Genomic DNA, 24899 nt, shown 5'->3' with positions numbered 1-24899 from the left:
GGAAGATCCGCCCCTGCCCGCGGTGCGTTCCGTGCGGCCGCCGCGCGCCGCCTCCAATGGCAGGGCTGGCCCTGCCCAGCCAGGATCAGCTGATGGTGGCAATGTCTGTTGACAGGAGCCGCCTCGGCCGCGGGACTGGGTGTAAGGGCTGGCGCCGAGGGGAGGGGGCGCCGGGCTCGAGGGGCGGGCGGAGGCGGCCGGGGAGTGCGTGTGGGGGCGCGGCACCCCCTGCCCTCCCCTCGCCGCCCTGAGAGAAGTGAGAGGGGGCGAGGAAGGGAAGGGGGAGGCCGATCCCCCTCAGGCGGGGAGCGGCCCTGTGGGGTGGGGGTTCGAAGGGAGAGGGGGTGGTCTGGCTGCGGGGGGCCGAGTGGCCTAGGGGGAGGGCTTTCCTACGGCACACAAAAGGCAGCGGGCAGGGCCGGGCCGGGCCGGGGGAGCCCGCGGGGGTGTGAAGGGCTGCGGGACTGTGGCGCTGAGGGCCCGGCCCCCGGCAGAGGCAGGGGGAGGGGGCTGCGGTGAGGCTGCCGGCCCCGAGCGAGCCCTCTCCCCCCAGCCCGGGTGCTGTGTGACGGTGGGGTTTGGGTTCGCTTTGTTTGTTTTTGTCAGATGTGAATCCAAATGGAGCACTCGGAAGGAGGCGAGCAGAGCCAGCAGCAGCAGCCCTGGGGGAAGCTGATCCGGCTGGGTGCTGATGAGGCAGAGCCGCACGTCTTGCTGCTGAAAAGAGAATGGACAATTGGTCGGAAGAAAGGTGGGACAGGGACACGCTGGTTAGGGCGGTGTTCGGGGGACAGCAGAGACCTCCCCCCTGGCCTTTAAAACATCAGAAGGATTGAAACTAGAGGGGTTTGGTGCTTTCAGCTGTTGGAGGTGCTTGTCAGGCTGTCTCTTATTCCTCATTTACCTCTTGGCTCTGTGTGAAGACAAAAGTTTTACGCTGACCTTTTCATTTCACCGACTTGTGACGTGTGCACGCTTAAATGCAAGTGTGCCTTCTAGTTTGTCTGTGACAGTCTGTACAGATAAGAAACAGCGATTGTTGATTCAGAAGAGTTTCTGGGTATCAGTCCTGTTTACGTTCTCATTTTGCTTCTGTGGTTAAAATAAATTGGAACTGCAATGCAAAATGCTTGTGCTTCACAGAAAGGAAAACGCCCACATAAAAGCCCTTAATTCTTCAGGCCATGTGAAGACTGCCAACAAGTACTGAAAGTTTCTCTGAGAGGGAATGCTAAAGCTTTATTCCCAGAGTCCAGGGCTTTTACTATTTGCCTGTATTTTAATGTATTTCATGCTTACTGTATTTAAAACAGTCATTGCAGTGTTTTGATTTTTTTACTCTGCCCTGACAGATTTTTTTCAGTTTCCTGTTCATCAGTTCAAGCTATTTGACTGACCAGTCACATTTGTATAGTGTTGAACAAACACTAGATGCTGTAGCTGTATGAGAAATACAGATAATTTCTCACACATTATTACCTATTATTTCCTAATAATTGTAGAAAAAATGTTTTGCATATTCACATTTGGAAAGGTATGTTTAGTTTGCTTATCATTATCTAAGCTGTAGGTAAATTCTTCAAATTGAGGTGTAGTTAAGGGTTGTCTTGCAGGAAGAAGATAGATTTTTACATGTTCTATTGATTCCATAACTGTTTGCTAATGGATTAATGAGTGGTTACAAGGATACCAACCTTGGGGTCATAAATACTGTTTAGAAAATCTTCAGGAGCATCACAAATGCTTGTTGAGAGCTCTCTGCCCTTCCTGCTCCCATGTGAAAGTCTAAATAAGTCTGTAGAATAGAACAGAAATGTTGGCATGTTCCTTAACAAAATTTAGTCTGCTCGCTTTCAGTGGGCTTCCTAGCATCACAGGTTGTGTGGCAGCAGTTAACTCTGTAGTTGTTGACCGTTCCTTGAATACTAGGAGTAGAGAAATGATAAACTGTCATCAGCATGTGTAGTGTTTTCCTTCTGGATACATTCTTGCAGGCTGAGATGAAGTGTACCCACAGTGTGAATAGATGGAAGTGAATCATGTTTTGTTAATTGTAGCTTTTGTGTAAGCAAGTACTTTGAGTCATTTGTGCAAGAGGTTGGTGGAGATTCTTGAGCATTGCCTTGAATAGGCAAATAAGTGAAGTGGAAATACTAGATTTTAAATTGAGTGGTACTTGAAATGAGTACCATGAGTTTGCAGTAGTCCTGCAAGGAGCAGGAAGTTGGACTCAATGATCCTTATGGATCTTTCCAACTCAAGATATTCTATGATTCTAGATTCATTCAGAGCCCTGGAGTTACAGGTAGGAAGGTTTCTGTCAGGTCAACATTGTCATCGCACTTCTGCATCTCTAAATCTTAGTCCTGGATTTTTAATCTCCCTTCGGCTTTATTAATATAATCTTGCTGTCAACAGTTTTTAAAAACAAACAAAAGAAAATTGTATTTATAAAATTTATATATAAATTGTATTTATCAGCTGTTGGTTCCAGGTACTTTCGTACAATATGCGTACCAGAATGAAGCAGAAATTAAATCCAATGAAACAGTCTTAAACTGATGTAGAAAAGAAGCTGACTGCTCTGTGATGTATGTCTCTAGAATTGAACATTTCAAATATGTGTGAATTTATCCCTGTTCCACTTTAGAACAAAGTAATTGTGACTTGATTTCCATCTGTAAGGGCTAGCACTGGTGAGAAAAGGGAACTAAACCATCTTGAAATGGTTGCAATAAGCCTATATCACCTGGGGCTATCTCACTGCTTATATTTATGTATCACATATTACACTGTGTTGCTCCCTATATGCCTATATGCAGTAGAAGTTTTGAACTATTGCAGATGTATATGAGTCAGTTTGCTGTGCATTTATAGCTGTGTAGAATGCTAATCTGTCTGTGTAATGTGTATTTTTAAGCACACTGGAAAATCTGGTTTTTTTTAAGGTTGTGACTTATCTTTTCCTGGCAACAAGTTGGTGTCTGGAGATCACTGTAAAATTGTAGTGGATGAAGAATCTGGTCAAGTGTCATTGGAAGATACAAGGTTGGTTCTTCTGTGAACTTCTGCTCTTATTTTCTTTTTAGTCTTTGCAGTAAAATCTTGTGTATTGGTCGAGACATCAACAGTAAATCCTTCTCTTTTTTGGTTTTTATTTTTTTCCCTACTTTTACATCTAGGTTTGGGGTGGTTTTTTTGTTCTTTCTAAATATATTTTTCTTTACAGAGGAATTCATAGTCTACTGGATGAAAAATACTGTTGATGTAATAGTTCAGTAGCATATTTCTTTAGACTTGTAGACAAAAAATGATGCCAGCATTCTTAAAAACTCTAAGCATGAGCGTGCCTCATCTCAGGTTTTTGTGTAGGGAAGAAGATACCTGAAGTGAGGATCTCAAAGCATAAAATAAATGTGGAGTAAAAATATGTCCTTGTTATACATCTTTCTGGTATTCAAAATATCTGTAGTCTATATAGCGTAAGTACTGTAGCACTCTAGCAGTTGTGGTGGGCATGTCAGATGAAGATTAGAACCTGTTCAATCTAATTTAATAATAAATGATGTTTGCTGGATTTCTACTATTGATATTTCAGGTTGGTTTCTTTTGTTCAACCAGAACGATTATTTTCTTTTCTGGGTGTTTCTGTGTTAAGTTAGGGGTGTGAGAACTAAAGCCCTTAACATAGAAAGATATAAGGACATACTTCACTGGAACTACTGTTAAAAAGCTAAGCTAATTTAGTGAAACTGCTTTTAGTATATAACATCAATTACATATTTCTTCACATACTGAATTTCAGTGAACTTGCTATACCGGTGAGACTATTCCCTGTAGCATTCTAAGGCTATTGTGGGAGTACAAACAGCATTGCAGGGGTTGTGGGTGGTTTCCAATGACTTTTAGCTTGTTTTCTATTTTTCTTTATAAAATTTGAGATAGAAGTTTGTATGGAAGCATATTTCTTAGGAGGATAACTTTCAAATTTTTCAAATGTTCATCTGCTTTATTTTTGACAGGATTTTTTTATCTAAGATTGCCAGAAGCTTCTGGTTTATTACTTTTCAAGAACTCTGTGACATTTTAAAATGCTTCTGTAAACCACATTCTTTTTCTGCCAGGTTATTGCAGTCAGTAAAGAAACAATACTTTCTGCCAGCTCCCCCCATTTTTCATGCCTGGAAGGTATTTTACCCAGAGATGAAGAAGATTTCAAAAATATATTGATGTACATACATAAAGAGGAAATTCTCACTTTTGAGGTTTTTAAGGGTATCATGCTGAATTCCTGTTCCAACCTACCAGAATGCATTTAAATGTATTGTAATGCTAGGTCAGGGTTAGTATCCAGGACCTGCTGAGCTTTTGACAAAAAGCCCTTCGAGAACCTTTGAACTTGCCTGGTTGAATGGCATATGCATTTGGGGAGGCACTGGCAGAATTTACGAGCTTTAGTTGATGGTTTTCTTTCAGCAGAGTTTTTGATCCTTTTCTGTCTCTTGATCAATTAATAGCTATGTTGATATTAAAAGGAGTCTTTTTCAGGGTGAGGAGCTCGCTTCTAGGTATTTACATGGGCAATGCACTTCTTTGTATTTTATTTCCTCAAGTAAAACGGAACATACCGAATCATTCAAGTTGGAAGAGTTCATATACTTAGTTCAAAATATCAAAGATGGGCCATCACTGGATTTGGACAAGGTTGTTTAGGCTTTCCCTAGTCAGGCCTTGAAAACCTCCAAGCACAGAGATTTTGGAGGCTTTCAGGGTCCTTATTGCAGACCTTAATTATCCTCACAGTGATTTTTTTTTTTTTTTTTTTTTTTCTTTCCATCCATTTGAATCTTCCTTATTTCAGTTTATGACCTTTATCACCTCAGTAAAGAGCTTGCCTCTGTCTTCTTGGTAATATTCGCATAGGCACTGGAAAGGCTGCTGTGAGGTCAGTGGCTCACCAAGCCACCTTCTCCCAGGCAAAAACAACCCTAGTTCCCCAAGCACCTTGGGTCACAGGTCTTGTGCTCCTGACCTCTGGTCATGTCAGTGGCTATCTGCTGGATTTGCTCAAGTTTATTAATCTCCCTTGTACTAGGTAGCCCCAAAGTAGATGTAATGTTTTAGATGTGCACTACTGAGTTCCAAGTAAAGAGGAATAATAATCACTTGAGTTTCTGACTACACCCCTGTTAATGCAGCCAAGTGTGCTGTAGGCCTTCATCACTGCTAGGGCATGCTGCTGACTTAAGCTTAGGCATAAGTCCAAGGTGTATGATCTTATGCTTAGTCATAAAATCCATCAAACCCCCTTGCTGATTGGTCTCTAGCCTGTACTGTTGCAGGTGGTTATTCCATTCCAGGTGCAGGACTTACGGTTTTTCCTTATTCAATGGTACGATGTTCCTGTCAGCCCGTTCCATTAGCCTTCCTGAGTGCCTCTGAATGGCAGCCCAGCTCTGCCCCTCCTTTGATATCCACAAGCTTGATGAGGATGTATTTCTTCTCCACTTCTTGGCTGTAGCTAGAGAAATTAGCCAAGTCCCTGGATAGATCCCTTCTGTACTCTCTGAAGCTGTGAGATGGAATGCTAAGTTTTAGGGAAAGGTGTCAGGCCTAGCTAGGATGTCTAGGAAATGCCTTGTAATTGTCATTCTCTAATGTTATCCCAAATGTCAAGATATTTCTAAATAACAAATTGGGTCATGTTTGCCTAACACGGCAGTCTCAGAGCATAGCTGTGAATTGAAGCTTGAGAAACCATCCCTAGTTTCAGTTGCATGTAGCTGGTAGAATTGTTTTAGATGAATGTCATGATAATACAAACTAAAGAAACTGTGAATGATGCAGAAACATTACTGTGTTTTTTTCTTTTGTAGTTGTTACACCACCCCCTTCCCCTGAGGCAGAAGGTGCAGGCAGCAGAAAAGTAGCAAAACTAAATTAAAGTTAATTTTCTATCTGATAGATTCATGAAAAGGTGGGGCTTATTACAATGGTAAACGAAAGGCTGCACCTATGGAGTACTACCAGGTAGCTGCTTATGCATGTTAGGCTTCTGTGTATCTAACAAAAAGGAGTAAGATCCTTTAATGTGTTCTGCTTGCCTATGAGTTGGTATGAAATGTGGCTACCATTTGCTGAATTAAAAGACTAAATGGGTTGATGTGACTACTTGCATAAGGCAGCTCTCCTGGGTCTTCCAATTATTTGTGCCAAATATCAGATGAGCTCCAAAAAAATCAGGCAGGCTGAAATAAGAAGATATTTGAATGTTTGATTTGGCAATACAGATGCCCAGAGTCCCAGGAAAATACTGCAGAGTTAGCTTTTTCTTCTCTGAAGTGGAAAATAGTTTGGAAGCATTGCTGCGGTCAAGCTCAGTTTTTTTCTGGTGAAGAGGAATGCATTGAAGGAGGCAACTAGTGTCAGGACAGTTGAATTGAATGGACTTTGTTTCTGCATTGTAGCTAAACCAAAGAATATAGTCAAATACAGGTAGACAGCCAACACTGGTTTTTATCTCCCTAGTAGCATAATGAGTTCTTGGATCTACTTTGGAAAGAATTACCATGAATTTGCAGGTGAAAGAAAATGTGTAGAGAACTCAAAATTATTGAGTAAATAGAAGCTTGGGAGTAACAAAAGCCAAGAGTTAGCAAATAGTACAATAAAAGATTCAGACTCGCCCTTTTTTGGGGGGTGTGTTTCTGCTTTATTTTCCAAACCATGCACTAGTTGATTTATACTGCTTGAAAGAAAACAGATCATATAAGCTCACTTAACTCAGTTGAGGCAGTAATTGGCTTTCCCTAAGTAAAAGTGATTATGAGGTTCTCTGTTTTGAAAAAGAAAGAGGCCTCCTCTTGTCTTCTGGGATTTTCTTTTTTTTTTTTAAGGATTCTTAGTACCAAGCGGTGTTTCAGAGCAGGAAACTATACAAGGCTGATACTCATGTGGCAGGCAAGTAGATACTCCTTTCTGTGGGTAAATTGGAAGCTCGTCTTCACTTGGTGCTGGTGTCCTTTCTGCAACTCAATTCTCCTCACCCTATCAGTCAAAACTATTTCTGTGAACATTAAAAGAATGGAGAATGACACAGAAGAGGATTCTGTAGGGATTCTAGAAGAAGGGATTCTATAACTTAATAAGAGTTCAAAACTCATTTCAGTTTACAGTATGTTCAGGATAACACGCATTTAAATAGCAAATAACTATTAAAACTATTAACCCAGAAGCTTTACTGTAAATTGTATTTCTTCCTGGATGGATCTTAGTTATTACTAAGAATGGAATTTTTTCTCCAAAGGATACCAGAGGATCTTACAACGCACACATCATTCACATATGTTAAGAGTAGGTGTGTTCCGAGTGAGATGTAGGTGTTCACATCAGTTTGTAGCTGTTCACATCAGTTCTGCCTAACAGTTGGGATTGGGAAGTGAAGGCAATGTATGATTCATTAATCAAAGTGTCATCAACTACATTGAAATTGAGTCAAGGCCTGACTTTTTTCTTCCATTCTTTAGAAATTGTGACCTTTCATGACATTGTTTCACAACTCAGTCTATATTTGATAGTACTGTTTTTTTTTTTTCTCCATGTCAACACTTGGCATGGCCAGTTGATATTAATTCAGGTTAAGTCCTAATGAATAGCCGTCATATTTGGGATTCTCATTGTACTTTCTGCTTATTTTATGGGGACCTTTCTTTAATTTGAAACATCAGAAGAATGTACAAATGTCATAATTATCATGTTTTCCAAGAATACCTCACTAGAGTTGTTGTCCCTCATAACCGTCTTGGAACTTGCCAGTCATGACAGAGCAGCTTCATAAAATGCACTGTTGTGACATTTTTTTCCCTATGTTAACTGACATATTAGGAGTAGGAATTGCTAAGGCTCAGTAAAAGACAGCTCTTGTTACCTGAGTTTAGCTGTTTTATTACCAAAGAAGATCTAAATGACAGCAAATGGGAGATGCATGTTACATTTTGCCTTCTGGAAAACTAAGGAGGTCAAATTCATTTTTTCCTAGTTTTGTTAAAGGATCTCAGAGACATTTTAGGGATTGTTGTAAACTTTTCTCTTTCTTTGACAATTGAAAGAGGTGTGATTTTTGCTTTGACATAATCTTTTTCATATATTAAGTTAAAAATTAGTATAGTTTCTAACAGACTAAATTTTTTTTCTTAATTTCCTTAATTGCTGAACTTTGCTTTCTTTTAGTGATGTGTCTCTTCTGCTGGCTCTTTAGCACTTCTGTCTTTCACGCTATTCAACATCTGCATGACTGATGTAAAAAGACAGGCTTAAGCTTTCTTGCTTAGAAGAGAAACTTGAAGATTCCTTAATAGAGCACATGTCAGTGTGACCCAAAGATGATGTTGTTTGTTTCTTGATGTTTAAAATGGCTTTTTTTTCTTTGTTATTTATGTTCGATTAGTTGATTCAACCGTGTAGATAATAAAAGCAGTTCCAGAGGTAAGAGCAAGAGCTGCTATTTTGATCTTGCAAGACTTGCAGTTGTGATTCAAAAGGACTGCTTTTCCTTTTGCCTTTTGCCTTTGTGTCCAAAGAGGTCCAAATTTCTAGTTTTCTTTCTGTGTTTCTGTTACTAAACAACAAGAGATTTTCCAGGTCTCTCTTAAAAGAAAAATAGTGAGAAGGGAAAGTGCTGATTTCAAAATAACAGTCTCTCTGTTCTAGAGAGGAGCTGGCCTGTTTGAGAAGTCTGTGTTCTGGGCACAAGTGGTGGCCTCCAGAAGGTGGCAGCAGAGATTTGTTGTTGTTTCGTGCAGCAGCTCGTTCTGCTGGGGGGAAGTTGGTTTTCTGTTCGTTTGTATTTGGTACTAATTGCTGAGATTTTGAATGACAGAAGTCTGAAATTATAGAATGCTGTAGTCCTGAAAGAGGCTTATTGCAACTGAGTTGGAATTATTCAGAACTTTAAAGCTTGACTTGGTTATAAAACACTAATAGCTTGTGTATAAAACATCACCCATAGTGAAGGAGATACCTCTGTTAATCAGAAATGCAGTCTCCTCTTTCCCAATTTAATTTCTTCCACGACTCTTGAAGTTCTTGTCGAAATAATGTATTCCAACTCATTTGTTCATTATGTGTAACTGTTTTTCCACCTTATTAACTTCTCACATACGAGGTGCAAACAATCTAAATAGCCTCAGAATTTTAAGTTTCTTACTATTTTAAGCAAGAGGGGAGAAAAATTAAGGCAGTGTGGCATCCCTGACTGCACAGGTAAAGTTCCTTTGCAGAATGTCCTAGGAGATTCCCAGTTTTAACTGGAAAACAACCTAAAACTTGTTGAAAAGAACTCCTGTTATGCTTTCCTGTTTTATACTTAAAGGGTTGGGATTATTGTACAGAAACAATCATCTAATTGTTTTGAGATATTGGCCAAATGTCTAGGATCTTTTATCTGTTTGTTTGTCAGCTACCATCTCTTTACCAGTAGCTGCAAATGAGCTTTGAAGTCCTTTCTGTCGTTGAGAGCAACTTTTTGTTTCTGGGCTTTTCATCCTAGCTCACATTTTGCTTTTTGAGAGCCTGTAGTTTTTCTTCATTAAAAATATCTTGTGTTTTCCTTTCCTAGGTAGTTATGAAAACATTTATGCTAAGTTATCTTTTCTTTCTCTTTATAGTACTAATGGAACAGTCATTAATAAGCTGAAAGTGGTTAAGAAGCAGACATACCCTTTACAGACTGGAGATGTGATCTATGTTGTTTACAGAAAAAATGAGCCAGAGAACAGTAAGTAAATGATATTTTGGAAATGGCACACTTAGTGTTTGTTTTGGTTTTGGTTTTTTGAGTAATGAGAAAAAAGAAATACCAGTACAAATAAAACAGAATTACTCAATTTTAAGGCAAATAATTTGCTACTGTTTAAAAACAACTCTCTCTACAAGAGGTCATGGATGTGCCAGTTTTTACAGAGACAAGTCTGAGCAACTGTCTGCAATTGAAATGTGCCTAGAAGTAGTTTTGGAAGAACTAATGCGTGGAATGGTAACTAATGAGGTCCTGATCATATGCCCAATGCTTCTTTTCAAAGTCAAATTGCTGGGGTAGTTAGTGATACTTTATATCTCATATTAAAGCAGCTTTGGGCACCAGAAGGAAAGGCTGCAAAAGCTTTTTGTTCTGTATTGGGTTTTTTTTAGTTGGTTGTTGTTTTTTCCTTTGAAGAGGAAAGGAAAAATGGGGGCAGGTGGGCATAGCCCTATAGTGAAAGTAGAATTAGTAAACCTGGAAAAATATTTATGTGGTCTTAAAGAAGAATCATCCCTCTCATGCCTATAATTCTTCCAGAAATTCTTTTTAGGATGATGTAATGGAAATAACATAATTAGGTTAAAAAAATAAATTAATGAGGGTCCTTCCCCAGAGGTTTTTCAATAAGCCTAGCTATTGTTGGGCAGAAAATAATGTTCTTTCACATGTTAACTGAATAGAAGTCAGGGACCAACATTTAGGTGTAAGTGCTCAGTTTTTGCAATGGAACAAAATTAATAAAAGATTTCATGAATGATCAGTGTTGTCGCTTGTCTTAAAGATGTTCATCAGTGATTTGGGAAATGAGAACTCTTGAGGCAGCAGAATTTTCATTGGTTATGTGATATTAAGGTTAGTGAATTTTTGTTTAAAGATTCTGATCAGTATTTTTTAAACTTTCAGATGTTGCTTATCTGTATGAATCCTTAAACACAAAACATGAGGCGACTCAAGAACCAGTAGGTAAGGAAAAGTAATTCAAGATCCATGAAGAGGAGCTATGCTCCAATGACTGATGTCCCTTCTTGAGAGAGTTTGATTCCTCGGAATTTTGAAGCCGTGCTGTGGTGACTGTCACACAGATCTTTTTCTTTCCTTTCCCCTTTCCAACTGTAGAAGTTAATATAGAAAACCAATGCCATGTGACCAAAGATACCTCAAATACAGGAAGAAGTAATGATGAGACCCAAATTACCTCATCACCATCAGCTACTCAGTCTTGCTATGAGGAACCACAGCCATCTACTTCTACATCTAACCTCTTTAATGCTTCTTCTACCTCTCTTAATGAGTTTGCATCTGTTCAACAGGATAATCCTTCTACATCTGGTAAGGACTGTGTCAAGTATTTAAAGTTTGATATCCCATCAACTGTAACTCCAGTTTTGAATTTTAACAGATTAATCTCTGGCCTATCTGGCTCTTTAGCATTTGCTTTTTAAAGTTCTAGTGAAAATACTAGCTGGATATGTGCATTTTAACTTTCTGTGAGTAGGCAGTGGATGAGTAAGGCAATTGAGAGAATTCGTTATGCTCAGAGGGGCAGAAAATGCATGTTAACCCAAACTGTTCTATCTTTATGATTTTGTAGCGGAGCACTGTTGAAAATTAAGAGGTCTTTGTGGCTCATATAACAAATTAAGTAAATATGAGTGCTTGTGCTCATGCAGTCATTCTGAGAAACTAACCCAATTGTCACTGTTACTGCTGGTAGTCACCAGTCCCCTCTCCTTTGCTTAGAGCTCTAGTGCCAAAATATACCAAAGGGATCCCTAGTCTAGTATCTTGTATTATGTTGGTGCGTGGAATACCAGAGTGCTGCACAATGCTTGAAATAGAACTGAAGCAAGAACAGCTCTAGAAAATGGCGTTTGTCAACAGTTCATTGGGACTTTTAGAACATACTCCTATGAAAAAAAGCTTTGTCCTCTGCTGTGATCCTGACCTGTTAGGTATGATCAAAATGGCATCAATCTTCTGCCTGGCATCTTCGTTGGGAAGACCTAGCATGGATAATAGTCTTATGAATAAATACAATTTAAAAAGGAATGGGTGTTTTAAGTAGGGTTACAAAACTAGTAGCTTGTTTTCCCCTAGGTCTTTCAATTAGTGAGATTGGCTCAGGATGCATTTAGAGTAGTTACACAGACACAGCTTTTTTTGCTCCATATTTTCCTGTTCAGATGTTTGGATCGATGTGTGTGCATCATCAGTGTCTGAGTACCTTTTGGTTTTTCATGTCACAAATATGTATGCAACTACATTCGTGTTTCTGGTTTTGTTTTGCAGGATCACAGTCCTCAGTTTTCACTTCTGTGCCTGCTTTCCCCATGGTAGAATCAGTGTGTCTAAGAGCACTGCATGACGAAGATAAAAAGCTTGATATGAATACTGAAACTTCTGCAATCACTTCGGAAATCACTGACAAAGAAAAAGCAGATTCAGATTCCCAAAGAACAGGGGAGGAGGAAGGTTTGGAACCTGCTAAGAAGAAACTAAAAGGAGGCTAGTATATTACTAGTATTGCGCAGCCTACCCTGTACTCATTTGTTTTAATGCTATTGTTGAAAGTTAGGTTAAAAAACTTAATCAGGAACTTAAAGCTATGTCCATTTTTCATAGAAGCCCAATGAAATTAACAGAAGCATCAGGATCTGTGCTTATTTTTCTTTATTAATGTGAAATACATTCAAAATGCACACATACCAAACCTAGAAGGTTTTGAAAGTTTATGTTGGTAGGGCATGAGTAACTTTTTTCCTCCTCACAATGTTACTTTATGTTTTGATATTAAATAAGAAAAGCAAAATTCCCCTCTCATTCCGTGTCTGCAGCCCTTTCACTCCCCATCCTGAATTGAGTCAGGTCAGCTATCATTAGCCCTTCTTCAGTTTGTGTTTTGTTTCTTACTGACTTGATTTTTGGGCCAGTAAAAGTAATATCTGCAGTAGCAGAAGCAATTATGTGCAAAGCAAGAACCTTTAGTAGGACCACTGCCAGTGAGCAGGGAATCTCTGTACATCTTTCAGGTCTCTTTTTAACACTTAAATAAAAATAAATTTAAAAAAGCTTCCTACATACTGTGGAATCTTCTGTCTTTGTAGATGAAGATACTTGTCCAAATCTTTCCCCAGCAGCTCCAAATGAATGTATAATTAAAATTGGCTCTGAAGATGCAAAAACATCAAATGTGAAACCAGATAAGATGGAAGAAACGTTAACGTGCATTATCTGCCAAGAACTGCTGCATGACTGTGTGAGGTATGTATGATTGACAAAAGCTGTAATCATGTGGTAATAAAATAAGTTTGGTGACAACTGTTTGAGGAGGCCAGGCTACTTAGGGGTTTTCACAAGCCCTTCTGAGTCCTCTTCCTTCCCATGCGTCCAAACTGTATAGTCAGTGCTAATCTTCTGGGTTTTTTTTTTCAGTTGTGTTTTGGTTTGGGGTGTTTTTTTGACTGTTATGAATGTATCTGAAAAAAAAAAAAGATTTGTGTTTTGACTGTTTCTTTCATTGTTTTCATGATTGTGTTTTCCAGCTTGCAGCCTTGTATGCATACTTTTTGTGCTGCCTGCTACTCAGGATGGATGGAAAGATCATCTCTGTGTCCAACTTGTCGTTGTCCGGTAGAACGTATTTGTAAAAATCACATATTGAACAACTTGGTTGAAGCTTATCTGATTCAGCATCCAGGCAAGTTGAAGTGTGTGTAGCACACATGAGCTGTGTAACTGATTTATGCACAAATTTTTACTAATAAATTTCTGTGTATGCTTTATTATTCTGCTGTTTTCTCTGATATGGCTGTAAGAAAAAAAGTGCATTTAACATGACACATTATTTCAAATACTGGGTGAGAATTGACAGGTGATTTAATACTATAATGGAGTAAGTGAAGAATTCTGAATTTTATTTTGGTACTTAAGAAGGATATCGGTTTTTTCAAATAGAGCACACTGACTGATGAGGCTGCCTGAACTCAGATACTTCTGAAAAATGTACTTGAATATGGATTTAATTAACTTTGATCATGACCTCTTGAAAACAAAATCTTAAGTTGCCTGCCTCATATTACTCTTAGGTTAACAGAGAGGGGGAATTTAGCTTCTGTAACTTGGTTATTCAAAAGTAAGTTTTATGGAAATGAAAACACAGTAATTGCAACTACGTTAATGAAGTAAAATGGAAATAAGGGATCTGATGTGTTCTTTTCTCTTGAAATTTGTACTTGGTTCTCATGCCAGATAAATGTCGTAATGAAGATGATGTACGTAGCATGGATGCTAGAAACAAAATTACTCAAGACATGTTACAACCTAAGGTGCGGAGATCTTTTTCAGATGAGGAAGGAAGTTCTGAAGATTTATTGGAATTGTCAGATGTAGATAGTGAATCTTCAGATATCAGGTATGTGTATTTAAGTTGTGCACTGGCTCAGATTTACTTACATTTGAATGCACAAACCCACAAACTGAGCTAGTTTCACAAATGCTGTTATTTCTGGTAGTGGTTCCATGATCATTGCCAGAATGAATCTTACTTTTGTTTTCAGCTAAGTTCATTCTTACCAGTAGTTATCTGGGCAATTCTATAGGCCATCTTACCGAACCTTAAAACAGTCAACACAAAGTAATTCAATTTAGAACTTACTACAAGTGCAGCAAGATTCAGTTTATGGCCAACAGTTCTATGCTGACTTGTACAACAGCTTCATGTGAGATACATGAAATTACCTTTTCCAATTATGAATTGGCTGTTGCTTTAGAGAAAACAGGTTTCTTACTAAGATCTTGTGAGGAGATAAAGCAGTCTCTGTGAGTGCAGCTGCAATGATTATGCTTTCTTATGTGTTTAAAATGCTGCTTTCACCAGGTGAATGGTACTGAAGCAGCTGACGCCTGACCTAGGGATTCCCAGACACCAAAATATCTTCTCTTTATCTTCAACAGCAAACATTTTTTGCTGTATCTCTGGAGGGGAGTAGAAGAACTCTTCATGTAGATAATTATTCCAGCTTTGTTCCTCTTTTTTCTTGTTCATCTCACTTCCAGTCATATCACTTTTTTTTTTCTTTTTTACTATTTGGAGAATACTACAAAACACAAAGTTTGTGTCTTTTACAACTTTACAATTACACGGCTGTGACGTACTGAGTTACGTAAACTTCCATATGTTACTGGATGAAGAAATTCCAAATTTAAACTTTGAAAGTAGGACCAACCTTGTCTAGCGTAGGGATATGAGTTATATTTGCATTTGTTGGGTGTGATTTCCTATGAGCCTATTTTATTCTTTCAGTCAACCATATATAGTGTGCAGACAGTGCCCAGGGTATCGAAGACACTCTGTTCCAACACTGCCTGGCGCTGGCCAAGAGACAGAAGCAGGAGGAATGCAAGCACTGGGAGATGCGCCATCTACGTCTGCTAACTTCCCTGCAGGTTGGAAGGAACCATTAAAGATAATCTAGTCCAACTCCCCAGAACTAAGCAATGAACTAAGTTGTAACAATAAACTAAATTGTGAACTAAGCAAGCTCACTCTTACAGTACTGCAAGAGTAACACCACTTCACATAGGTGTCTTTGTAAATATAATGAGATTTGACCCTGGCTTTTCTGGGGTTGTCCAAAATAGATTGCTGATCATTGGTATTCTTAAACTGTTTTACATATTGAAATATTTTACACCCCTGTGTAGTTTAGAAGTCTGAATGCCATTCCATTTTGCTGCTCTTTCATGGAATCTTTCTAAAAATTATATTGCTTGCCTTTACTTTCAGATTTTTGATGTGGCTGATACCAAGATTCTTAGCCCAGATTGCTATTGTGTCCTTTTTTCAGTCTGTCCTTTCTGTTTTAAACTCATCTAGCTGTCCAGGAGTACGTGTGTCCTGCTCAAGGAAGTCATGTAATATGCACCTGCTGCTTTCAGCCAATGCCTGATAGAAGAGCAGAGCGTGAACAGAATCCTCATGTTGCTCCTCAGCAATGTGTGTACTTTTTTTTATTATTATTATAATTTTGGCTATAGAACGAAATCCTTATTTTTCATTAAACTTAAAGAATACTCTTCAAAGTAGATTTATTTGAATGTTCTTTATCTGGACTCTTGTACTGACAGCATGAAAGAATCTTCCTTTGAAAACTTACTGTATACGATGTATTTTAAATGAGAAAGCTGTACTTTTTCAGCCATGTTTATGAGGGCTGTTGTGTTCAGATCCTTACATGGGGGTTTTCTTTGTTATTTGACAGGTACAGTTTGTCTTCAACCCTTCTGTCACTTATACTGGGGCTGCACTCGGATGGCATGTTTTGGCTGTTTGGCACCATTCTGTGGTATTGTGGAGTAATCTATTTCTTATGAGTGTGCTCACTTTGAAATAATGTCTGTCTTGAGCTTTAGGTAATTTAAGAAACTTAATAGATTAGTTTGAAGCACAAATGTGCAAAGGCTGTGTCCTCACGTTACAAACATGAAAAAAAACTATTGAGTGGTATGTGTCTTAAGTTTGAGAGGATTTAACTTCTTCATACCGTATTGGGCTTGAAAACTACATTTGAGGAGCACAGTGCTTTCCAGTATAAAAATAATCATGGTGCATTTCACCCTAGTAAGAGAATTGTACAAATCAGTGCAAGAGCACCGAACATCTGATGTTAACTGATCAGAAAAGAACCGTCTGCTGTTAAACATGCAGCCTTCTGAAACTCAATTTTTTAAACATTTTCTAAAAATAATTTAGAACAGTTGAAATTCCTTGGCTGCAGTTTGAAGCTAATAGAATATGCCTTAATAGCACTGTTAATTTGTGCCGCTTAGTAGTAGTGTTTGTGGGCTGAAGGTGAAAATGTAAAATCTCAGTGTCTTCTTCTTGCCTTTGGAAGTGATATATCACATGCTCTAGCATATGCTGAATGCAGTCATTTACTTGGTGCTCACATAAATCTGTGCACATAATTTCAGGAAAAAAAAAACCTTCTGTGCACATTATTTCAGGAAAAACTTCAGAAAAATGGGGGGTAGGAGACATTGGGGGAAGAAATAGTAACTTTTTTCTTCTTGTTTTGATTAGAAATAAATCTTGGTGATAAGTGTTTAGATGGAGTCCTAAATAATAACCACTACGAGTCAGATATCCTAAAGGTATGTTTAAAAATCATTATCTTTGTTCATCATACATAAATGTACAAATTTTAAGATGTATTCACTCACGAATTTTTAGTTATATGTTGCCTAACAGTTACAGTGGCAGCATTGTCACTTGCAGCACCTAATTCTAAAAGGCAAATTTAATGAGCCCCAAATGATCAGCTGGACCAAAGTTACTGTGTCTGGATAGGAAGTACTTTGGGGTGATAATTTGGGTCTTTCAGTCTGTGAAGAGGGCATTGTATTCTAAAGATGCATTCCATTTAGCCTGAGTTCTTCTCATACCACCCAAATTAACAGCAACAATAACAAAATCACTTTCATGCAATCCTGATGCATGACTTCCCTGATGTGTATGTCTGACAGGTGCCAAGAAGGCAGAAATTCTAAATATAATTTTGGAATGTGAGTTTAAATGACTGATACACTGTAGAATTCAGATATGGTTGGTTGTTAAATCATAAAAGAATTTTATTTGTGTGAAGCATTTGTTAGGGAAGCCAGTTTTGACAGTCTAAAATTAAACATCCAAAATACTAATTGAGGGAAAAAATAATTCACTGAAAATACTCCAGGAAAATAAGGCTTGTTAAATATTTTGTCCCAGACAAGTTGAGTTTCATGCTAGGTTGCATAGAAAATGTTTTGCCTGTACAAAACCAAGAGTTACCTAAATTAGGTAAATTGGATAAAATCTTGATTTAAGGTATATGACAGTGTGGCTGAAGTGAATCTATTTGCATTCATTTGGCAAAAGTGGGGATCTTCTGAAGAAGAGAGATTGAATGGAAGGGTTTGTTGGTGATCCAAAAGTATCACACTAATGAAGTTTGAAGATATTTACTTGTAACCATCATCAACCCATGTTGAAAAACCTAGTTACAGATTCAGAAATATTTGAGAGTAAATGGCTTGGTCACTCCTTAATTCACACACTTCAATTGCTCTTTTCAGGATTACCTGGCATCCAGGGGTTTGACGTGGAAAAATATGTTAAATGAAAGTCTCTTAGCTCTTCAAAGAGGAGTTTTTATGTTGTCAGGTGTGTTATCTTCATTTTTGTACATGTTTTTTTCTTTGTCAGTAATACTACGAAGAGGTTTTAAGTTCTGTGTACATAACCAATGCCATCATGGCATTTTCACTAAATCTGTTTTTTCAGGCCTTACACTGACATTATGTACAAATTGGGTTTCTCCTCAGATTACAGAATTACTGGGAACACAGTGCTTTGCTACTGTTGTGGCCTTCGCAGCTTTCGAGAACTTGCCTACCAGTACAGGCAGAATATTCCTGTTGCTGAATTGCCAGGTGGGGATCTCTTTGCTTAGTAATGGGGAAAAGTAATTTAAAGTCTGTTTTATCCTTGTATCCTTGGTGTTTTAGCACCTTTGTGTAGCCCAGTACAAATTTCTCTGCAGGGCTAGTATCTTATGCTGATTGTTTACTTGTCAGCTGCTAAGTTTGCATATTGTTATTGTCAGACTCCCTAATGGAACCTTTTCTTTCAGTAGGATTTCTCATCAGTAGGATAAAGGTATCTATATAGTGAAAAGAGGAATTCAGTAAAATCCACAATATAGTCAACAGGAACTAGTTGCTGTAATTTAATTTATTTTCCTATTTAAATACATATAATTATGCGCCTCCAGAACAATTTCACATGTTATCAGCTCTCAACTAGAAACAAGAATGTTTTCATAAATTAATTCTAAATCTGCTCACATTTACAGTTTTAATATAAAATAGCATGCAAGCAACTGTGCCTCCTTCAGTCTTAAATCTGTTGGAAACAGAAGCTCTTCCAACAATCTGTTTTTAAATGTTACTCTTGTCCATGTAGTACCTTTGTTAGCAACAGCTTCCTTGTCTTTAACTGTTTAACTGTTGAGAGCTCTGCTTGTGTGCATAATGAGAGTCAGTCTACCTGCTTCTCCTTAGTACTGCTTTCCATTTTAATGTAACAGCCTTCTGGACAGTTGAGTTATAATGTATGTAGAAGTGGGGAAACCCCCAAAACTCTACCCAAATTAATAATTTTTTCTTTATTATGGAAATGTATCTAGACATATGCCCGGTGTCTTAAACTGTAAAGTTCATCTCTATTAAAATAAATGGTACCATTTCAGTTGACAGCACTGAGAACCAAATCCTTTCATCTTAAGTCTGCATGAGCCTAATATTCAGAATGAGTTTTTTTGTCCTTCATTAAGTGCTTGCTTTGTTTCTAGAAAGGTGAACCAGTATAGTTCACAATTGTTTCTTGCCAATCATGTCTTGTTTCTCTACAAAGTCTGCTTTGATGAGTAACTACAATTAGCAATGTCTTAATAATCTACATCACCTTATTTAATGACTTATGTAATAAATGTAGCATTTCATTTGCTCTTTTTGTAGTGACTGTCACATCACGTCCTGATTGCTATTGGGGACGCAATTGTCGAACTCAGGTCAAAGCACATCATGCCATGTAAGTCTGATAATTCAGAAAGTGGTTCTTGGGTTTGTTTCATTTGTAAAAAAAAAACCAAACAAACAATAACAGCAAAAAAAAACCAAAGCTTTAAAATGCCAGAAGCTGCATGAGTAACACCATTGTAGCATAAGCAAAATTGGGCCAACTTTGGGTTGGGGTTGTTTTTGTCATTTTTAACATAACTTTGAAACAACCCCTTCGCACATGTCAGAAGGGCACCGCTATCACTTTTAAGTTGATATAACCCATTGCTGACACTTCTGGAGTCTTTTCCGCCCACAACTCCCCCTTCATTCCCATTCTTCTCCCGCTGAAGCAGCTTCTCATTTGCTTGTGACTGGGTGCTTCTTAAAAGCACTGTACATACAATAATTAGCCTGGTGTGATTTCCATTTGAAACTATGAGAGACTCTTCTAGTAAAGTGCAACGTACCTTGGAGGGGTAAATTGGTGGGAATAATTTGCAACAAGAAAAGCAAGAGAAGTTTGGAACATGTAACATTAGGAACCTGGTGTGGCTCAGCAGTTCCTGGTTTTGAAGGATTTTCTAGGTTTTATGCTTCTGACCCAAGCAATCTGGTATATGGCAAAGCTGAAACACTGAGCCTGAAAAGAGATTAACCCTTTGCTTTTCATGTGGTTTAGTACATCTAGGGGACATGTACTTCTAGTATCTGATCATTCATGACAAATGTCTATCCAAAATAAATCGAGGTCCTTGATTAAAAAAACCACAGCCACTGGTAACCAGTGCGTTTTAATTCTTATGAAAAGATGCACATGTGCTACCACAAGTATTAGAGACTTGGAAAACAAAACAAGTATTATCTACCTACTTCTAGAGAGGGTAGAAAAATCTTAGCTGCTTTATGAATAGTTCTGTAAATTCTCAGTGCATTTTAAGATAAAGGAGCTGTTAACCCTTGTTGAGAAACCGCTTTAATGAATAGTATATTCTGCAGTATCTTTCTAACGCTGCAGTGAGTATACATACTTAACATACTTCCTTTAATATTGCAGGTACTATGGGTTGAAAATAGTGTGTATAGCTCAGGCAAGCAGATCATAAGAAGGAGTTGTAAAATATTCATTCTCAGCCTCTTACAAAGTCAGAGGTTTTACCAAATACCTTTCAAAAATAATTTGGGATTTAAGTTGCAGATGTAATTCAAACTGCCACTGTTACATATAACTTCACATTAGAAGACTGTCTGTGTTCCCAGAGGTTATGTTTTGAAATGTTAGAGTTAATTCATTATCAAAGTACTCACCACTTGTCTGTCTTCATATTGTGGTGAATGATTCCATCTACAGCAGAAATGACTCAGGTTTTCTTCCTATTTTTTCTTTCTTTCAAGCACTAGCTGTTCCTAGAACTCACTGGCTGCTACTCATAGTTCCTAAAATCCATGAAAGCAAACAATCCTGTTGTACCATTCGTTTCTAGAGATACTCAATTACCTTTTTTTTTTTTTAAATGAACTAAAATGTTGTACTACATAATGGTTATATAAGCAACGTTTCTTTCTAATATTTTATCTAAACCAACAAGGGGGAGAAAATTCATGGTCTCTTTTGCATCATCTCTTCCACACATATGTATATACACACTCAACACGCCAACTCCTGTTTTAGTTATGTATCAGGGGATGCATAATCCAAGTAAGAGAAAAATAAAGAATGAATAGTGAGATGTTTCTAAGCCAGTGAAAGAACATGTTTATGTTGAAATGGATTACTGGCCTGGTTAGTTCTGGGGCCTAGTGACTTGTGTAATGCTGTCTACTGAAAATTACTGATGTCTCACAGGGCAAAATTAATTCACTGATTCCTGGTTTAATTGCCTCCTGGTTTTGAAGTATGCAGAAGTATAGAGGAATGCTTTTAATAACAGGTTTTCTGTGTGTCTAATATATTTAACAGGGGGTTAGGCAGGAGAGATGTTGAAAATCCTGTTACAGATGTCATGATAGTAGAGTACAATTTAAACAGGTTCTGGAGGACAGGTGTGTTAGTGTGTAAATGTTCTGCTTTAAACTGTTTAACATTTAAAATACTCTGAAAGAGACTGACTCATTTTTCTTGTTGGCTTCTGAGAACTTTGTTGCATTTTAATACTTACTTTTTTTTTTTCTTTCTCCTAGGAAATTCAACCACATTTGTGAACAAACACGATTCAAGAATTGAATACTGAATACTTGTAGTCTGTAGAGAAGGGACAAAACCCTGTTACACTGCTTGTACAGTTTAAGGTTTCAGGGGACCTTCTCAGTTCCCCCATAGCAGGGCAACAATAACTTTTGCATCAGGTAATCTGGTGTGAACTTTTTCATTTGTAGAATTTTACAGCTGTACATGAATAAGGTAGATTTGGGGTTTTTTACAAGAAAGTCCAGCAAGCATTGCATTCCATCCTCATGGATACAGTGTCACTGTATCACTTCAGTGAAGAACACAAACAGAAATCACACACGCACAAAAACCAGCCATATCTTGGGACAACCTAAGAATAAGGAGTGTATTTGCACTACTTGTGAAGAAACTAAGAAAATTCCTTAGAGTTAAAATAGAAATGTTTTGTAAAAGTATCTGATGGATATTTCAAGAGCCATTAATATTTAAGAAGGAAATTGTGAGTGTATATTTGTAACTGCATTTTGCGGTAGTCTGATACTTTGTCACTACCCATTGCATTTGTGCTAGAAACCACGTTAATATTCACTTTAAAAGAATATTCATCTGTTAAACAGCTGTTTCAGCTTGAAGCCTCTACCATATGTGCAGTGTTACAGTGGAAGTAGTACAGGGGTTTTTTTTCTTAGTTTAGTCATACTGATGTTTTTATTCATATTAAATTACAAAAAATTGCACAAAAATTTGAAAATCACATTTAAAGTTGGGGTAATACTTGAAGCAGAACAGACTTCTGCTAATATTCCTTCTGTAATGTTTTGTATCAGAAGACCAAACAGTGCTTTTGATGTAGATCAGCCAGTAGGACACACTGGTTCTTTTTATTTCTTTTATGTTTGATACCATATGCTAAATATGTACCTCTGCCATGCAGCTGTTCTCTAGCATGCATACACTGGTGAAAATGTAGAGAAAGTTATAGTTTAAAACAGAATATAGCAGCTTTACTGGAAGGAACAATCTTACAAAAAAGAATTCAGCTTGGACAAATTGTAGCAATATGGTGGCATTTCTGGATGGGGATGATGAAGGGGAACACTGGTGTCACTGACAGTAAAAAAAAAAAAAGTAGATTTTATTGCCATGCCTCTACAGAGCTCATTCAGGAGATGTCCCAAGCATCATTTAAATTAAAAATCCCAACCCACCCCACCCCAAATTGGTCTGTTTCATCATAACCTGTTAGTAATGGTGACAAACGCAACTGGGACCAACATTTTTTATCATATATAGAAGCGTGAACAGAACGAGAAGAAAGCATACAAAGTTACCTCTGTAGATACCATGTTGTTTTTAAGTATGCCTTATTTTATGAGCAGGATTTATACTTTAATGTTAAAAAGTGTACACACAAAATCTTCTGATAGAATGGAGCACAAATGATGCAGCACCTCGTGTCTACTGGTTGCAGTGGATTAAACAAGTATTTCCAGTAATGCACATCTTTATATGAATGATAATTAGAATGATGTATTTCTGTTTAGATTTTTATTTTTCAAAATAGCTGTCGCAAGGATGGGTCTGTTGACCATGCCTGTATGCTATTAAAAATACACTTTGGTGTGGACTTCTCTTCCTAATCTCTGGGCATTTTCTCCTGTGAGTAGGATTGAAATTGGATCTGGAATAATACTTGAAACTTCTTTTAACAACAGCAGTGTGTTTCTGTCTTTTAGTATTATTAACAATGTTCTGTGGCTTCTGTATTTGTATTTTATGTTTAGATTTTTTTTTTTTTAATGCTTACTGTATCTTCTCAGGACAACCATTCTCGGCTGGTTTTGATCTCTTTTTCATCTCTGGCTGTGCATGTAGCAAAATGAGTGCAGTTGTGGAGATCAAGCCTTTGCACATTATATGCAGAAATGTGCTTCATGTTTTCATTCACCACTTTCCACACCCCAGATGGGCTTTCAGCACAGACTTGCCACTGTGCTAGTGTTCAAGCCTCTTGTGCTGAAGTTCTTCTGTTGGTCAAGAATAACATGTCTACAGTACTATGTACAACCTCTCTTGCACTTACTCAAGTTGTGTTTGTATAGGGATGTATTGTGTGACTTGGAGAAAAAAAAATTGGGGAAAAACCCCAAGCAAACAACAAAACTCATGTGCTTAACAGCTAAACTACCTGTGCAGTAGAGGTTCTTCAATTCCTTTTTTAAACCCCTCTTCCTTTTCCCTGTTACAGATAATTAATCTGCCTTTCTATGCATATAGGGTTGCGGTAGTGCAATGGAATGAAGGGATCTTTTTGTCATTTATATTGTACCAGGAGGTGATGAGAAATTAACTTGCAGAGGTGAATAAATCCTGATCTTTATATGCTCTTAAGTAAGTAAGAGTATCTGTCATGGGTATTACATACTCTATACATTAGACCTTTTTAAATGTATGGTTACCAGGTGATAGTTAATGTGCTAAATGTATGAACTATGCTTGGCGTAATTGTTTAAATACTGTAAAGGTGCAGCATATTTTTAACCTGTCTAAAGCACATCCCCACCTCCTTTATAAGAGATATTTGGAAGCTGAGCATGAAATGTGGTAGAATAGATGTTACGGAAACCAAGGTGATTATGGTAGGGGTTGACGTAGTGGTAATCAAGGTGTATAGTCTCTGTCTTTGAGGAAGTTCTTTTATAAAGAAGGTGGAGAGTAGTTCTTCCAGTTCTCTTTTGTGATTTTTTTTTTTTTTTTCCTGAACCAAGAAGTTATTAATTAAAAAAAAAAGATACTGAAGTTGTCTGTTTCTGTTTCTTCTGTGGCATATTCGCATCCCACAGAATGGAGGTATGCAACTCTTGCTGATTGCTTTGTCAAGATATTAGGTACTTGAATGCTGAGATTTTACAACTAAATATCATCCTTGCACTTGTACTGACTGAAAATGACATGAGTTCTTGTGTCATTCCAAGAAATTCTCTCAAACTTTCTTAAAAGTGTCAGAGGATATCACAGAGGATCATCAGTATCTCTACAGTTTTTATAATGGATAAGTGTAAAACTATTAAATAGATTTCGGTTTTGTCAATGAGATGGCTTCAAGATGCTAGTATATGAAAAAGTTTCCTACTTATGAAAAGTGGATACTATTTTAGTTTCTCGCAATACCATAAACACTGAAGTGACAAGCATTATACCACTACTGATTTAACAGCGGGCTACAGAAAGTGATTGTCGTATTGAGCTCATCTTTAGAATGATCTGAATTGCATAAATGCTAAGATTTCAAATGGCTTCTGTTAAGAGAACTTTTTCTGAATAGAACTTTTC

General features: G+C 37.7%; 1 protein-coding gene across 2 annotated transcripts; it reads left to right on the top strand.

Moving 5' to 3' along the window:
- Positions 1-23280, top strand: CHFR (checkpoint with forkhead and ring finger domains). Of its 2 annotated transcripts, none has more exons than XM_061466073.1 (18): positions 1-141; positions 607-751; positions 2949-3048; positions 9666-9775; positions 10703-10762; positions 10916-11128; positions 12089-12304; positions 12904-13060; positions 13342-13496; positions 14048-14210; positions 15102-15244; positions 15675-15794; positions 16060-16143; positions 16881-16951; positions 17912-17999; positions 18161-18268; positions 19355-19427; positions 21578-23280. In XM_061466073.1, the coding sequence occupies exons 2-18, from the start codon at positions 619-621 to the stop codon at positions 21618-21620; spliced, it is 2037 nt and encodes a 678-aa protein (XP_061322057.1). In that variant the 5' UTR covers positions 1-141; positions 607-618; the 3' UTR covers positions 21621-23280. The 2 variants fall into 2 exon arrangements, with proteins under 2 accessions (XP_061322057.1, XP_061322058.1); XM_061466074.1 differs by having other exon boundaries at positions 102-256.
- The last annotated feature ends 1619 nt before the right edge of the window (positions 23281-24899 follow it).

Source organism: Pezoporus flaviventris, unplaced genomic scaffold (assembly GCF_033815535.1).
Source record: "Pezoporus flaviventris isolate CSIRO_AGI_PZ_B2104156 unplaced genomic scaffold, CSIRO_AGI_Pfla_v1 ptg000041l, whole genome shotgun sequence".
Taxonomy (NCBI): domain Eukaryota; kingdom Metazoa; phylum Chordata; class Aves; order Psittaciformes; family Psittacidae; genus Pezoporus; species Pezoporus flaviventris.
The sequence above is the reverse complement of the archived record's forward strand: the minus strand, read 5'-3'. Positions and strand labels throughout refer to the sequence as shown.